General features: G+C 41.4%; 1 protein-coding gene across 1 annotated transcript in view; it reads right to left on the reverse strand.

The window, feature by feature from the left end:
- LYST (lysosomal trafficking regulator) overlaps window positions 1–16,199 on the reverse strand; it is a 409,773-nt gene that overhangs the window by 349,551 nt on the left and 44,023 nt on the right. Inside the window, exons 2-3 of the mRNA XM_082252534.1 lie at window positions 11,338–11,527; window positions 5,491–5,578 (exon numbers count right to left, since the gene is read on the reverse strand). Coding sequence (XP_082108660.1) covers window positions 5,491–5,578; window positions 11,338–11,520 — 271 coding nt within the window. The 5' untranslated portion in view covers window positions 11,521–11,527. The remainder of the gene's footprint in view (window positions 1–5,490; window positions 5,579–11,337; window positions 11,528–16,199) is intronic.

A 16,199-nucleotide genomic window follows, 5' to 3' on the forward strand; every position in this document is an offset into this window, starting at 1 on the left:
GTCTGCCATAACTGGCACTAGTTACTACCATGGTTTTACATTAGTGTGCCAACATAATAGCCAAGCAAATCGTTTCTCTGAGAGGTTGGCAATGGAGACCCAATCATTCTTGTAAGCAAAATACACTTTAGGTACTTAGATTTGTGTTAAAAGACATTACATTCAACAATATTTTGCAAAATGTAACTCCGTACCAGATACCAAAAGTCTAATTTAAAAAATGAAAAAAAAAATCCTTCATATAAAGGTTACCAAACAATATATATACCCAATTCTAGAGAAAGATTTTAAAGTGTATTTAAAGCCACACCAGTTTTTTTTTTTTCAATTTGTTTGTTTTTAGATACAGCCAGGAAATAATTAAGAATCCCTTTTAAATGTGTTCATTTGGGGAGCTGTTTCCTCACTTCCTATGCCAGAGACATAACAGGAAGTGAAATAAAATCTGTCTAGTTCTGGAGACCTCACTTACAGAAAGATATTGATAAAATAGAACGAGTCCAGAGACAGGTAACAAAAATGGTGAAAGGTTTGGGGGATAAAACATATCGAGAGCGACTTCAGGAACCTAATATGTACAGTCTGGAGGAAAGAAGGGAAAAGGGGAAGACTGAAACCTTTAACCACTTTCCGACCGCTCACTGGGCTGCTACTGCGGCAATGTGGCTCGTTATCATCTGGCAACATTGACCTACGTCACCAGACTCTCCCCTCTCTCGGCGCCGCGCGCGCCGCTGGAAGCTCACTCCCGCTGTATTCAGCCACAGCGGGAGACAGGCCAGGGGAGGAGAGGCAGTGTTCACCGCCGCTCTTCCCCGATCGTCGGGGATCGAGTGATGAAATCCGCCCACTTGTGTAAACAAAGCGGGCGGATCTCCTATGTGACAGACAGTGACAGATTACAGGATTCAGCATAGCTGAACCTGCGATCTGTGTCACACAATCCCCTCCCCCCACACACGTCAGTGTGGCATACATTTAACCCCTTGATCACCAACAGTGTTAACCCCTTCCCTGCCAGTGTCATTATTACAGTAACAGTGCATATTTATAGCACTGATTACTGCAGTAATGTCACTGGTACTCCCAAAAGTGTCAAAGATGTCAGTCAGGGGTCCGATCTGTCCGCCGCAATGTCGCAGTCCCGCAAAAAAAAAATAAAAAAAAATCGCAGATCGCCACCATTACTAGTAGAAAAAAAAAATAAATAAAAATGACAAATCTTTCCCGTAGATAGTAAACGCAATAACTTTTGCGCAAACCAATCAAAATACGCTTATTGTGATTTTTTTTTACCAAAAATATGTAGCAGAAAACAAATTGGCCTAAAATGTTAAAACATTTTGATTTATAAAATTTTTTTTTGGGAATGTTATATATCAGAATGTAAAAAATATTGTTTTTTTTTCAAAATTGTCGCTTTTTTTTCCAAAAATTAAAAAAAAAAAAAATCGCACAGGTGATCAAATACCACCAAAAGAAAGCTCTATTTGTGGGGGGGGGGGGGGAAGACAAATTTAATTTGGGTACAGCGTGACATGACCGCGCAATTGTCCGTTAAAGTAACGCAGTGCCAAATCGCAAAATATAGCCTGGTCAGGAATGGGGTAAAAAGCGGTTAAAAATACGCTCATTGAGAATTTTTTTGTCAAAGACATGTAGCTAAAAACATTTTGGCCTAAATATATGACAAAAATTGAATATATTGGATTCTTTTAACTGTAAAATTTTTGCACTTTTTCTATTAATATTGCAAAAAATGAAAAGCGCAGAGGTGATCAAATACCACCAAAAGAAAGCTCTGTTTGTGGGGAAAAAAAGGACGTAAATTTTGTTTGGGTACAGGGTTGCATGACCGGGCAATTGTCAGTTAAAGTCACGCAGTGCCAAGTTGCAAAAAGTGGCCTGGACGTTAAGCAGGAAAATCCTCCGGTGGTAAAGTGGTTAAATACATCAAGAGGGTGAATAAGGTTCAAGAGGGCAGTTTTTTTCAATATGAAACCAAAACCAAGAACACAGGGAAATTACCTCAAACTAACTGGAGCAAAGTTCAAAACGAATCTTATTAAGTATTGTTTTACTAAAAAAGGGTAGTTGATGCTTGGAATAAACTACCAGCAGCAGTAGTGAGACCATCAACAGTAAATGGCTTCAAATCTGCTTGGGGCAAACCTTGATCTATACTCAAAAAAAAAAAAAAAAAGAAGTATATATATATATATATATATATATATATATATATATATATATATATATATATATATATATATATATATATATATATATATATATATATATATATATATAGGGGTAGACTCGATAGCCTACCCTGCGTTTTTCTGCCCTAACTTTCCAATGCTAGTTATGTGTTTTTATGGGTTTCCTCCATATTCCTTTCAATCTAAAAAAATCAATGGTAGGTTAACTGGTGTCTCATCAAACTGACAGTAGATAGTATGTGCCTGTATATTGGTGGTTAGGGCCATTAGACTGTATGCTTCTTTGAGGCAAAAAAACGAATATCAAATACAGTTGTGCTCATAGGTTTACATACCCTGGCAGAATTTATGATTTCTTGGCCATTTTTTAGAGAATATGAATGATAACACAAAAAAACTTTTCTTTCACTCATGGTTAGTGTTTGGCTGAAGTCATTTATTATCAATCAACTGCGTTTACTCTTTTTAAATCATCATGACAACAGAAACTACCAAATGACCCTGATCAAAAGTTTACATACCCCAGTTCATAATACCGTGTATTGCCCCCTTTAACATCAATGACAGCTTGAAGTCTTTTGTGGTATTTGTGGATGAAGCTCTTGATCTTCTCAGATGGTAAAGCTGCCCATTCCTGTAAATTCTTGGGCTGTCTTGCATGAACTGCACGTTTGAGATCTCCCCAGAGTGGCTCAATGATATTGAGGTCAGGAGACTGAGATGGCCACTCCAGAACCTTCACCTTATTCTGTTGTAGTCAATGACAGGTCGACTTGGCCTTGCGTTTAGGATCATTGTCATGTTGGAATGTCAAAGTATGTCCCATGGGCAGCTTCCGGGCTGATGAATGCAAATTTTCCTTCAGTATTTTTTGATAACATACTGCATTAATCTTGCCATCAATTCTGACCAAATTTCCTGTGCCTTTGTAGCTCACACATCCCCAAAACATCAGCGATCCACCTCCGTGTTTTACAGTAGGAATGGTGTACCTTTATCATAGGCCTTGTTGACTCCTCTCCAAATGTAGCGTTTATTGTTGTGGTCAAAAAGCTTAATTTTGGTCTCATCACTCCAAATGACTTTGTGCCAGAAGGTTTGAGGCTTGTGTCTGTGCTGTTTGGCGTATTGTAAGCAGGATAATTTGTGGCATTTGCGTAGTAATGGCTTTCTTCTGGCGACTCGACCATGCAGCCCATCTTTCTTCAAGTGCCTCCTTATTGTGCATCTTGAAACATTTGTTTTCAGAGTCCTGTATTTCACCTGAAGTTATTTGTGGGTTTTTCTTTGCATCCCAAACAATTTTCCTGGCAATTGTGGCTGAAATTTTAGTTGGTCTACCTGACCGTGGTTTGGTTTCAACAGAACCCCTCATTTTCCACTTCTTGATTAGAGTTTGAACACTGCCGATTGGCATTCTCAATTCCTTGGATATCTTTTTATATCCCTTTCCCATTTTATACAGTTTAACCACTTTTTGTCACAGATCCTTTGACAAATTTTTTTGCTTTCCCCATAACTCAGAATCCAGAAACTTCAGTGCAGCACTGGATGAAAGATGTAAGGGTCTGTCAGGAGTCCAGAAACTCACTGACCTTTATACACGCACACAAATTACAAGCAAACAGATCACAGGTGAGGATGGTTACCTTTAATAGCCATTCAAACCCCTTTGTGTCAACTTGTGTGCATGTTATCAGGCCAAAATCACCAGGGTATGTAAACTTTTGATCAGGGTCATTTGGGTAGTTTCTGTTGTCATTATCATTTAAAAAGAGTAAACACAGTTGATTGATATTTGGCTTCAGCCAAACACTAACCATGAGTGAAAGAAAAGTTTTTGTGTTATCATTCATATTCTCGGAAAAATGGCCAAGAAATAAAGAATTCTACCAGGGTACTTAAACTTATGAGCACAACTGTATATCTATACACTTTCCCTCTCTGTCTGTTTTCTGGACAAAAAATAGGGTAGACTGCCACAATCCTCTGATAGGGCAATTAATCACTCTAGTAAATGCTCCAAGTTATGTAGTGTGCTCTATAATTTAAGTGAACATAAGCAAAAGTTGTGGCATCTTTGAATATGAAATGAAAATGTACCATTAAACTAAAGTACTGGCTGCTAATGGGACAAAACAGAGCATTTCCAAGTAAAAGTGGCTGTAAACTATATATATTTTTTATAATAAATGTTATTCCTACCTGCTTTTTGAAATTGTGTTGCACAGAACGGCCCCAAACCTCTTATTCTGGAGGTGTCTTCTGCTCCCCCTCTTCTCAGTGCATCACCATAGGAAGCCACTTTCTACGTGAGCATCCCTGCAGGCTCACTCCCAAACCGAGCTGTATGAGTTCATTGACACACACAGCAAGGCTCAGTCCCACCCCCAGCTCCCTCCTCACAGGATTTGATTGACAGAAGCAGGAGTCAATGGTCCCTGCTGCTGCCTCTATGCCCTGTGAGGAGAGAGAGGAGAGCCCTGCTGCAGATGGGCAAAGCGCTTAGATCAAAATAAGACTCAGGTAAGTATTTAGGAAAGCGAGGGTGTGATACAACAGATCAGGTGAGACATTTTTTACCTTAATACAGGGAATGCAATAGGGTAAAATTTGTCCTGACTTTACAACCACCTAAATAAAGGTTTAAATAAAAAAAAAAAAAAGCCTGCAGAGGGTGCTACTACTGAAATCTACCCAAGGTACTAGTAGGCCAAGTATTTTTGACCAAAATCCTTTTGGAGTAACTAAGCCTAAACAAGAACGCAGCTAGTGAGGTTAAACCTACTTGTTCCGAGTCAGATTCAGAATGTTTTGGTTGTTTGCTTATGTATCCCCTAAAACAATCAATATACAAGGAACGTGGGTACCTGAACAGATACAGTACATGCAGTTTTCTGTAATAAACAAATTCTATTGTACAATCAAGTCACATACCCAACCTTGACCTTGTGCAGGTGCCTGCCACTACAGAAAGGTACAGAGCAAATATTGTACATTTTTGGACAACCTGGGAAGTGATAATAGGAGTATTCCTTTGTGGCCTAATGTACATTCATTTAATATACTATTTAGCTTTTTATTTAACAAATGATTTAGCCAGAAGCTGCAGAGTACAGAAAGGGTTCAGTGTTTATTTTTTCAATTTGTTTACTTCATGCTGCAATAATTTTAGAATTCAGTAGAGAGTAAAATCTGTAGTGCTTTATTATTGTACAATTCAAACTCCAGTTACTTAATTCAGTTTATATAGGTCTTATGACTGAATTACCGCTTGCTTTTTCTTGCAGTGGAATCTTCCAAACCAGAGGTAAAAGTGATACAATAAGTGTAATAAGCTCCTCACGACACGTCAGATCCTGTAATAATGACAATAACCAACATTAATTACAACAAAAGAATGTTCTAAGTAGCAAACGTATCTTTAAAATATAAATATATAAAGCAAAAATCATACATATAGTACTAGGTACACAGAGCATAGTGCTGGTATCACCACAAAGTACAATGAGATAGATGCACTATACAATAAATGGGATACACAGTATTGGGACGCCTGCCTATACACGCACATGAACTTGAATGGCACCCCAGTCTTAGTCCGTAGGGTTAAATATTGATTTGGCCCACCCTTCTCAGCCATCACAGCTTCAACCCTTCTGGGAAGGCTGTCCACAAGGTTTAGGAGCGTGTATGTGAATGTTTGATCATTCTTTTCCAAATGTGATTCTGGAAGAATGGTCAAACATTCCTATAGACACACTCCTGAACCTTGTGAACAGCCTTCCCAGAAGAGTTGAAGCTGTTATAGCTGCAAAGGGTGGGACAATTCAATATTAAACCCTACGGATAAAGACTGGGATGCCAATAAAGTTGGGCGTGTAAAGGTAGGCGTCCCAATACTTTTGGTAAGATGGTATATGTCCATTAAGTTCAACCATTAATCTATTCATTTGGGAGAAAAACAATTTCCTAAATTCCTAAAAAGTAATTGTATAACAATATGGTCCAAAAAACAGAATATGTATTTTTTTTTTTTTTTTATTTAAGTAGTACTTTATATTTTGTGTTCCTTTTTTTTTTGCAAATTCCTTTTGTTTTGTTTTTTTAAAAAGTACAAAAAACTCTGGGCATACCCCGGCTCGAAGAACAAAAACAGAGAAAGAATATAAACCAAACACACACAAGTGAAAAAAACATCAAACACAAAACCCTAAGCTTGCTGCACCAAAAGAGAATTATGAGTGCTCTGCATACCATATGCACGGCTAATATGGGTAAAGTATAGCTCTATCATATTGTCAGTGGCTAGTCCCCTCCTTTTAACCACTCCCAGGAGCCCAAGGATCCGAGGCCTCTAGCAGGACACGCCAGGACCAGGATCATGGACTACAAAGAAACCGTACACTCTAAGAGAAGCCGCCATCCAGTTCTGCAGTAGTACTATCTGTCTAGCCAAATATCCCATATTTATTGAACTTTTGAGGAAATCCCCTGTTCAGATACGTTTCCTTGTATAGAAGAATTACTGAGTTAACCAATGACTTCCACAAGCTCAGGGTGGATTTCCATTTAAGTCAGATTCATTTCCAGGCACAAAAATGGAGCAAACCTAGTAGGGTATGGACTGCTCTAGAGGGGGGCCAAGGCAGTCACCAATCCTAAGACACATATATCCACTTTCTCTGGTACAGGGATAGTAGTTAAACTAGTAATAAAATTCAAGACACTCGACCAATAAACTTGCAGAGGGGGGGGGGGGGTCAGTACCAAATCATATGCAAGTAGGTGGATGAATCTGCTTGAGAACGCCAGCAGCTCGATAGGCTATCTGGGTATATCTTGTGTAACCTATGCAATATTTTAAACTGGATCAAGCGATCCCTAGAAGAAACTAGGTGGGAGAAGGGATAATCCCAGACATGCTCCCAATCCTCAGAATCCAGCTCCGCCAGCTAGATAGCGCAGGGACCCTCTATAGTCTATAATTTGTGTTTTTAGACCTTTTTTTTTTTTTTTTTTTTAAATCAAAAAAGCAATCACTGAAACTAGGAGATTCTTTGGGGACATTTCAACCGTGGGAAAATAATCTTTCCTGTATACATAGGCTAAAAACAGACTTAGGCTTAAAATATATATTTTTAAATTAAAAGGGAACATAATGTGTCATTTTAGTTTTTACTTTACCTTAAAGTAATTTTTACTGTGACTTTCACGTTACACTTGTTTGTTACTGTATTATAGAGCTTTCCAGATTAGACAGAGAGAGCCTTACTCTGCCATCTGTTTTAAGTAAACACGTCATGTTACCTATTGGTGACCCCTCTTTAGGAAAACCTTAGTTGCCTAGCTGTAGTACTAACTCTTGTTTCTGAGCTGGAATTACTAACCATATATGAAGTTCTAACTTTAGCCCTATGTTCTCACTACACATATGAATGAAAAGGATATAATCAAATATTTACAAAAACGTGTGGGGTGTACTCAGTTTTGTGAGATACTGTAAATAGACCTTTCATTTGCAAAGCAATTTTTCTTTATATAAAAACAAGACCCAAGATCATTATAGTTTCTCTTTAAGACAGTTTTCTATCCATTTACTAAACCAGGGGTCCCCAAACGTTTGAAACAAAGGGCCAGGTTTCCATTAAATCTTTTTTTTTTGGGGGGGGGGCGCACTTTAGCCAGCAGGAGTATAAAATGCACTGGCATACGTGGGAGTACAATTCAGTAGGCATTATGGTCGGTGGGAGTAAAAAATGTTTACATCGTTTGTGTCAGCGGGAGGAATAGCAACCCATTGTTGGGGAGGCAGTGGGAGGAATAGCACCCCATTGTTGGGGAGGCAGCGGGAGGAATAGCACCCCATTGTTGGGGAGGCAGCGGGAGGAATAGCACCCCATTGTTGGGGAGGCAGCGGGAGGAATAGCACCCCATTGTTGGGGAGGCAGCGGGAGGAATAGCACCCCATTGTTGGGGAGGCAGCGGGAGGAATAGTACCCCATTGGTTTGGGGCCAGTGGGAGAAATAGTACCCCATTGGTTGGGGGTCAGTGGGAGAAATAGTACCCCATTGTTTGGGGGTCAGTGGAAGAAATAGTACCCCAAGGGCCAGACAAAGTCAAGCAAAAAGCCACATTCGGCCCACGGGCTGCAGTTTGGAGACCCCTGTACTAAACAGTCCAGCCTACACAGATGTTTTTGTGGAACTGTATAAAAACATTCTACATTACTTAAACTCATTATCTACTCTTACCCCTCCTACTTGCTTTAGCCCCTGAGCAAAGCAAAGAAAGGCCTGTGTAAGCTCCAAGTTAGTTCAGTAGGGGTTTTCATAGGCCATGGATTGTCTCAGCTAACCCCATGGGCCTGGTGACTGGCCACTCAGTGCTGTATTTTTGAGTTACAGAGGAGAGGCGCACGTGCTCTTCTACCCCCCCCCCCCCCTATTGTATCATATATTTTACTTAATGCCATTTCTTCCTTTATCCGTATCTAGCAATCATTGACCAATCTGCCCCAATTTTCTTTCCAACGTGTCCTTCCCTCTAAATCTAGCTAAAACAACTCTATCCAAGCACAACAGACTCCTATACAAACCAGATGTACTCATTGTCGAATATCCTCCGAATTGTAAAAGAGGCTTTTTGACGAAAGAGACATACAAAGTCTCGCACATTAGCTCCGCTTTAAGAACCCTGATGCCTTACTATCAGCCAAAGAGAGGATGCATCCCTGAGAGAGAAAGTTAGCATATGCATAGCAAGTCAGCTGAAAAGTAACCAAGCAGTTTGATCACACCCATACATCTGACTTCACGTTTATTATGCCTATCCTTAGAAATTTTACAGTGCAATTTAGTGAATGGTTCCTTATAAAGCCACATAACGCTAAATTTACTACATAGGTTCACAGTTTTGTACAGAATGTATTTTTTTCCGTAAAATAATCTATAGCAGCCGTCACTAAATGGCGGCCCGCGGTCCAGGAGCGGCCCGCACGATGCTTCCGCCCGGACCCGTCAGGCCGCCACTGTAAGTAATTAGTTTGCTGGGACCGCGGGTGTCCCAGCAACCAGTGACATTACGTGTGTGCGCCCCGCCCCCTGCTTCTTTCTTCGGCTCCCTCCCAGCCAGCCGCGAGTTGGGGCGAGACGTCACGAGCGGGCCCCGCCCCCTGCTTCTTTCTTCGGCTCCCTCCCAGCCAGCCGCGAGTTGGGGCGAGACGTCACGAGCGGGCCCCGCCCCCTGCTTCTTTCTTCGGCTCCCTCCCAGCCAGCCGCGAGTTGGGGCGTGACGTCACGAGCGGGCCCCGCCCCCCTGCTCCTAACTGCGGCTCCTGACTCTCACACTCAGCCTAGCCGCGAGCACGCCCTGCCCCTCTGATGTTCGCTGCTCCTGGCTCCCGCATTTTCTGCTCCCAAAGGTATGTGGGGCACATTTTTATAAAATGCAGACTGATGGGCATATTTTGTTAAGGGGCACACATTTGTGTCCATTAGAGTGCCCCATAAAATATGCCTATTAGAGTCCCCCCTAGCATAAAATGTGCCCATCAGCGTGCACCTTATTTTATGTTAAGGGTCACGCTGATGGGCAAATTTTATGTTAAGGGGCACTCTAATAGGCATATTTTATGTTAAGAGCAACGCTGATGGACACGTTTTGTTTTGCCCATCAGCGTGCCCCTTAACATAAAATGTTCCCATTAGAGTGCCCCTTAACATATGGGGCACTCTAATGGGAACATTTTATGTTAAGAGGCACTCTAATGGTTACATTTTATGTTAAGGGGCACGCTGATGGGCAAAACAAAACGTGTCCATCAGCGTTGCTCTTAACATAAAATATGCCCATTAGAGTTCCCCTTAACATAAAATATGCCCATTAGAGTGCCCCTTAACATAAAATTTTCCCATTAGAGTGCCCCTTAACATATGGGGCACTCTAATGGGAACATTTTATGTTAAGGGGCACTCTAATGGGAACATTTTATGTTAAGGGGCACGCTGATGGGCAAAACAAAACGTGTCCATCAGCGTTGCTCTTAACATAAAATATGCCCATTAGAGTTCCCCTTAACATAAAATATGCCCATTAGAGTTCCCCTTAACATAAAATATGCCCATTAGAGTTCCCCTTAACATAAAATATGCCCATCAGAATGCCGCCTAACATAAAATGTGCCCATCAAAGTGCCCCTAACATAAAATGTGCCCATCAGAATGCCCCCTAACATAAAATGTGCCCATCAAAGTGCCCCCTAACATAAAATGTGCCCATCAGCGTTCCCCTTATTTTATGTTAGGGTCACACTGATGGGCATATTTTATGTTAAGGGCCATGCTGATGGGCAAATTTTATGCTAAGGGTCACGCCGATGGGCACATTTTATGCTAGGAGGCACGCCGATGAGCAAATTTTATGCTAAGGGTCACGCCGATGGGCAAATTTTATGCTAGGGGGCACGCTGATGGGCAAATTTTATGCTAAGGGTCACGCTGATGGGCACATTTTATGTTAGGGGGCACTCTGATGGGCACATTTTATGTTAAGGGGCACTTTAATGGACATATTTTATGTTAAGAGCAACACTGATGGACACGTTTTGTTTTGCCCATCAGTGTGCCCCCTAACAAAATGTGCCCATCAGAGTGCCCCCTAACATAAAATGTGCCCATCAGCGTGCCCCCTAACATAAAATGTGCCCATCAGAGTGCCCCCTAACATAAAATGTGCCCATCAGCGTGCTCCTTATTTTATGTTAAGGGGCACGCTGATGGACACATTTTATGTTAGGGGGCACTCAAATGGGCATATTTTGTGTTAAGAGCAACGCTGATGGACACGTTTTTGTTTTGCCCATCTTTCTGAGTCATAGCTCAGACTTCAGATTCGGACCTCGGCCCAAAGAAAATTTTAGCAACCGGACCTCCTTGAATTTTAATTCATTACCCCTGATCTATAGTCTCTGCCTTCTTCCTTAAGAAACAGAATTCTACCTCTAACATACTGCAGCTAACTCTACTCAGTTCATCATTCACCAAGTTCTGTGCAACCAGGACAACAGGTGCCTTAACTGTTTTGGAAAACATTTACACACTTGATTATTTAAGTTACCTGATCAACACTGTCATTGAGCATTGTAAGGAGCACAAGTCCACGTCCATACAACAAATACTCTCCAAGAACGGCCATGTGGCTTTCTTCCTCTTCATCATCCTTACTTTCTCCTCCTTCGCTGCACAGTTTGTTGACATCAGACAAAAATTCCCGAGCTACAGAATTACAGTTGCTGCTCATGTTGAAGCTGGAATAAGAAAGTAAAAATGTTTTATTAAAGACTATCATTCCCTTGCACTTCAGAAAAAAAAAAAAAAAAACATGTATTCGGAATTTTTTTAAAATGGCGTTATTTGCAATAAGAGGCTACAGGATTCAATAACATTTGTCTGTTAAAAAAAAAAAAAACACATACAATTGTCAACTATTTTAATAATCGATTAGTTGGTTAGCCGATTAGTTGACCTGCATACAGAATTATTTTTTGGATCATTATTTGTTTACATATCTGGAAATACAGCTCAGTACACCATCCATACATGTCAGTAAGTGCCTGAGAACGTGTGAATGTGTGAGGAGCAATGCATCATGGGCCATGTAGTCCTAGGCAGGAAGTGAGTGGTCCTAAAATGCAGAAGTTTCTAGACCTTGCCATAGTGGCATGCTATACTATACTTTGCAGCTTGCTATTGGAGCACTCTAAAAGGCAGGGAGGAGAAAGTCAGTGGTGAGCCCCAGAAAAATACAATAAGGGCTGCTCTGTGCAAAACCATTGTACAGAGCCAGCAAGTAAAACATTTTTGTTGTTGGTTACGTTTTTTTAATGTGCCCAACAACAAATTGGCCAAAAAAAACAGCATAAATAATGCAAAATGCACATTGCAGCAAAATTATGTGTGCAAAATGGACAGCAAAAAACACTGCAGAAACAAATCAAAAGCAAACTGCACAGGTGTGAACCGAGCCTTATGCTGGCCATACACATCTCAATCTTCGCATTTTACGAAAAATCTTTGTACATTTGCTGAATAAAGGAATGTAGTTTAAAAATTTCACTTGCTTTTAACATTCAGTTTTAAAATTAATGTCATTTCTGAATGAAAAACCATACACTGTCTGAAAATCCCTTTGACCAAGAAGTTTTCTTTTCTGCTCCTTCAAAGTTTCATATCACTGTGGTCAAAAAACGAACGTCCATTTGACCCCACTAACGATTAGAAAATCGAACGAACGTTCTTAAAATTAAAATTTTTTTGAAGGAAAAGGTTGTGCCAGCATAAGTGACAGCAGATGTAGGGAGCTTTTATCAAGTCACCTGCCTATGACAAGGGAGTCTATCATACATAATATATTACAGTTATGTCTGAAAATTGGCAACAAAAACCTTTTTTTTTTTCTTTAAATAAAAAAATTTGATCTCCGATGATATTTACCAGATTTAACCTCTAATAGTATGTACAGTATATCTCCTTTGTCTGTTATTCTCAGAGTGGATTAGAGATTTTGCTCCCTAACCAAATAGTTTGTTATTTAGATTTACCACTGATAAGATATTGAAGAATCAATTGCCTTTTTTTTTTTAACTTTTCATATTAACTAAATTGCACATCATAATTTTTTAAAGGTTATCTGATTAATCGAAACAATAAAAAAATCAGCCAACTAAATCGATTATAAAAAAGGTTAGTTTCTCTCTCTCATATTATATATATATATATATATATATATATATATATATATATATATATATATATATATATATATATATATATATATATATATATATATATATGATTTTTGACTTAGCGTTAAATCCATTTCTCTGATGTTCATTGAGGGACACAGCTCCTGAATCTTCTTAACCATTGGGTTATAATGCTCCTTACAAGAGTAGGGCACTAGGCAGGAAAAAGTTTGACTACGCCTATGGGCAGTCCCAGGGGATATACACCCACTCTCAGCTATAGGCGCTCAGTTTTGTTACAAGCAGTGTCAGAAGAAAGTCAACTCTACAGAGGGGTGGGTACTGTGTCCATCAATGAACATCAGAGAAATGGATTTTACAGTAAGTCAAAAATCCCATTTTCTCTTTTGTCCATTGACAGACACAGCTCCTAATTCTTCTTAACCATTGGGACATCCCAAAGCAGTGTTAAACATGAGGGGTGGGAAAAAAAGCAGACAACAATTCCCAAGGCTAACCAGGTTCCATGGAGCTCGATCATAGCTCACCTGAAAAAAAAAAAAAACAGTACACCCTCAAACAGCAGCAAACAAAACCTTGGGGCCAAAAGAAGTATCTGCAGATGCCAACACATCCACCTAATAAAAATGTTGTAAAAGTGTACACCAACGACCAGTTGGCCACCTTTCAAACATGCGTCACTGACGCTTGATGACAGAAAGCCTAGGAGACACTAATCACCCTAGTCGAATACTCCTCGACAGGGAAAGGAGGAACCTGACCCCTGATGCAATAGGCCTGAACCACCGTCTGTCTGATCCATCTGGAAATGGTCGCAGAAGGAGTGGACAACCCTTTGCGAGGTCTGTCCATGAGCACAAATAGAGTCTGACTTCCTAAAAGACTCCGTAGCTGCAAGGTAAATCCTAATTGCCCAAACCACATCCAAGGCATGCAAGGTAATTTCCTTTGGAGGTTTAGCCTGGGATACAGGGAAGGCAACACAATGTCTTCATTCAAATGACAGTCAGTCAGAGACCACCTTAGGAAGGAATGACGACAGGGGCAAAGCACCACCTTATTCTTGTAAATCATCAATAAGGTGAACGACAGGATAACGCCACCAGTTCCAACACCCTGCGCACAGAGGCAATAGCCACCAAAAAAAGGCCACCTTCTGGAGCAGAGCAAGCAGGGAAACCTCATGAATATTTTCAAAGGGAGGCTTCTGTAGAGCTGAAAGCAATTCATTAGGATCCCAGGGCGGCAACGGAGCCCGCATTGAAGGAACCAAATGTCAGACACCCTGAAGAAAAATATGCACAAGGGAGTGTGAGGCCAAAGGTTGTTGGAAAAGGACCGCCAAAGCTGATACCCGACCCTTGATGGTACTCAAGGCGAATTTCTGTTCAACACCCGTTCAAAAGGTTAAGATCCAATCCACCGAGGAGGAGCGAGGATGAACCCCAAGAGGCTCACACCACGAAATGCATCTCTTCCACGTACGATGGTAGATCTTCCTAGAGGTAGATTTCCTAGCTTTCAACAGCGTATGAATTACCGACTCAGACACACCTCCATCCTTCAGCACCTGGCGTTCAACAGCCAAGCCACAAAGCCAGCGATTGTAAAGCAGGATGGAAGATCGGTCCTTGGGACAGCCAATCCTCCCGAGAGGAAGCCCCCAAAAGGTGGATCGGCGAAACAAGACTTGCGAGGTCAGTCTGGACGAAATCCCTTCTGCTTTGATCCAGCACAGGAGTTGTGGCAGAAATTTGAGAGGGCTGGAATGAATCGCTCAAGCTACCTTAGAATGCCGGCCACTTAGCGAGCCGCCAGGACACTACCTGTGCCCCTTTAGTGATTGACATAAACCAGGGCCGTGGCATTGTCCAAATGAATTTGTACTGGACACCCCTGAAGACGAATTACTCAATGAGCCAGGCAAAGGCTGATGGCTCGGAGTTCCAGAACATTAAAATCATCCAGACCCCCTGAGCACATCTGTACTGAGGAGGCCTCCCCACCCGGACAGGCTGGCATCCATGGTGATATCCGTCCAGTACAGGGGGAGAAATTGCCAGAGAACAAAGCCACCTCTAGAGACCGTGGATCCTTGTCCCATTTCACCAGAACCTCTTTAGCAGAGGTCATGTGTGGAACTGTGCAAACAGACCGCCTCGAGGGTGGACACCATCAGGCCCAGTATGCGCATGCATAGGCCGGTCAGCCTAACATCAGTAGTCTGCAAGATTTTGGAGGGGATGTTATGGGACCTCATACAAAACTTTAGTAATGAAAAAACAGTATTATTAGTAGTAATCAGCATGGATTCATGAAAAATCGTTCTTGCCAAACCAATTAACCTTCTATGATGAAGTGAGCTGCCACCTAGATAAAAGGTAAGCCTGTGGATGTGGTGTACCTGGACTTAGCAAAGGCCTTTGACACTGTTCCCCACAAACGCTTACTGTTCAAAATAAGGAAGGTAGGTATGGACCATAAGGGGAGTACCTGGATAGAGAACTGGCTCCAGGGGAGGTTGCAAAGGGTGGTAATTAATGGGGAGTACTCAGATTGGGCGGGTGTGGAAAGCGGGGTCCCCCAGGGTTCTGTCCTGGGGCCAATCCTGTTTAATTTATTCATAAATGATCTAGAGGAGGGGATATCAAGTAAAATCTCAGTATTTGTGGATGATACTAAACTAAGCATGCCAATATCTTCTGGGCAGGATGTGGAAACCTTACAAGCGGACCTGAACAAAATTATGGGGTGGGCAACTACATGGCAGATGAGGTTTAATGTTGAAAATGTAAAGTAAAGCACCTGGGTGCCAGAAACCAGAAAGCAAGCTACTCACTGGGGGGGAACCTCTGGGTGAGTCTAGGATGGAAAAGGACCTGGGGGTACTGGTAAACAGGCTTGGCAGTGGCATGCAATGCCAAGCCGCTGCAAGCAAAGCAAACAGAATACTGGGATGTATAAAAAAGGGGATTCACTCCAGAAATAAAGAGATTATTCTCCCACTCTACAAGACTCTGGTCCGGCCACATCTGGAGTATGCTGTCCAGTTCTGGGCACCGGTCCTCAGGAAGGATGTGCTGGAACTGAAGAAAGTCCAGAGAAGGGCAACAAAAATAATTAGGGGAATGGAAGACATCAGCTATGAGGAAAGACTACAAGCACTGAACTTATTCTCTCTGGAGAAGAGACACTTGAGGGGGGATATGATATC

The sequence above is a fragment of the Pelophylax lessonae genome (genome assembly GCF_965119305.1).
Source record: "Pelophylax lessonae genome assembly, chromosome: 3".
NCBI lineage: Eukaryota > Metazoa > Chordata > Amphibia > Anura > Ranidae > Pelophylax > Pelophylax lessonae.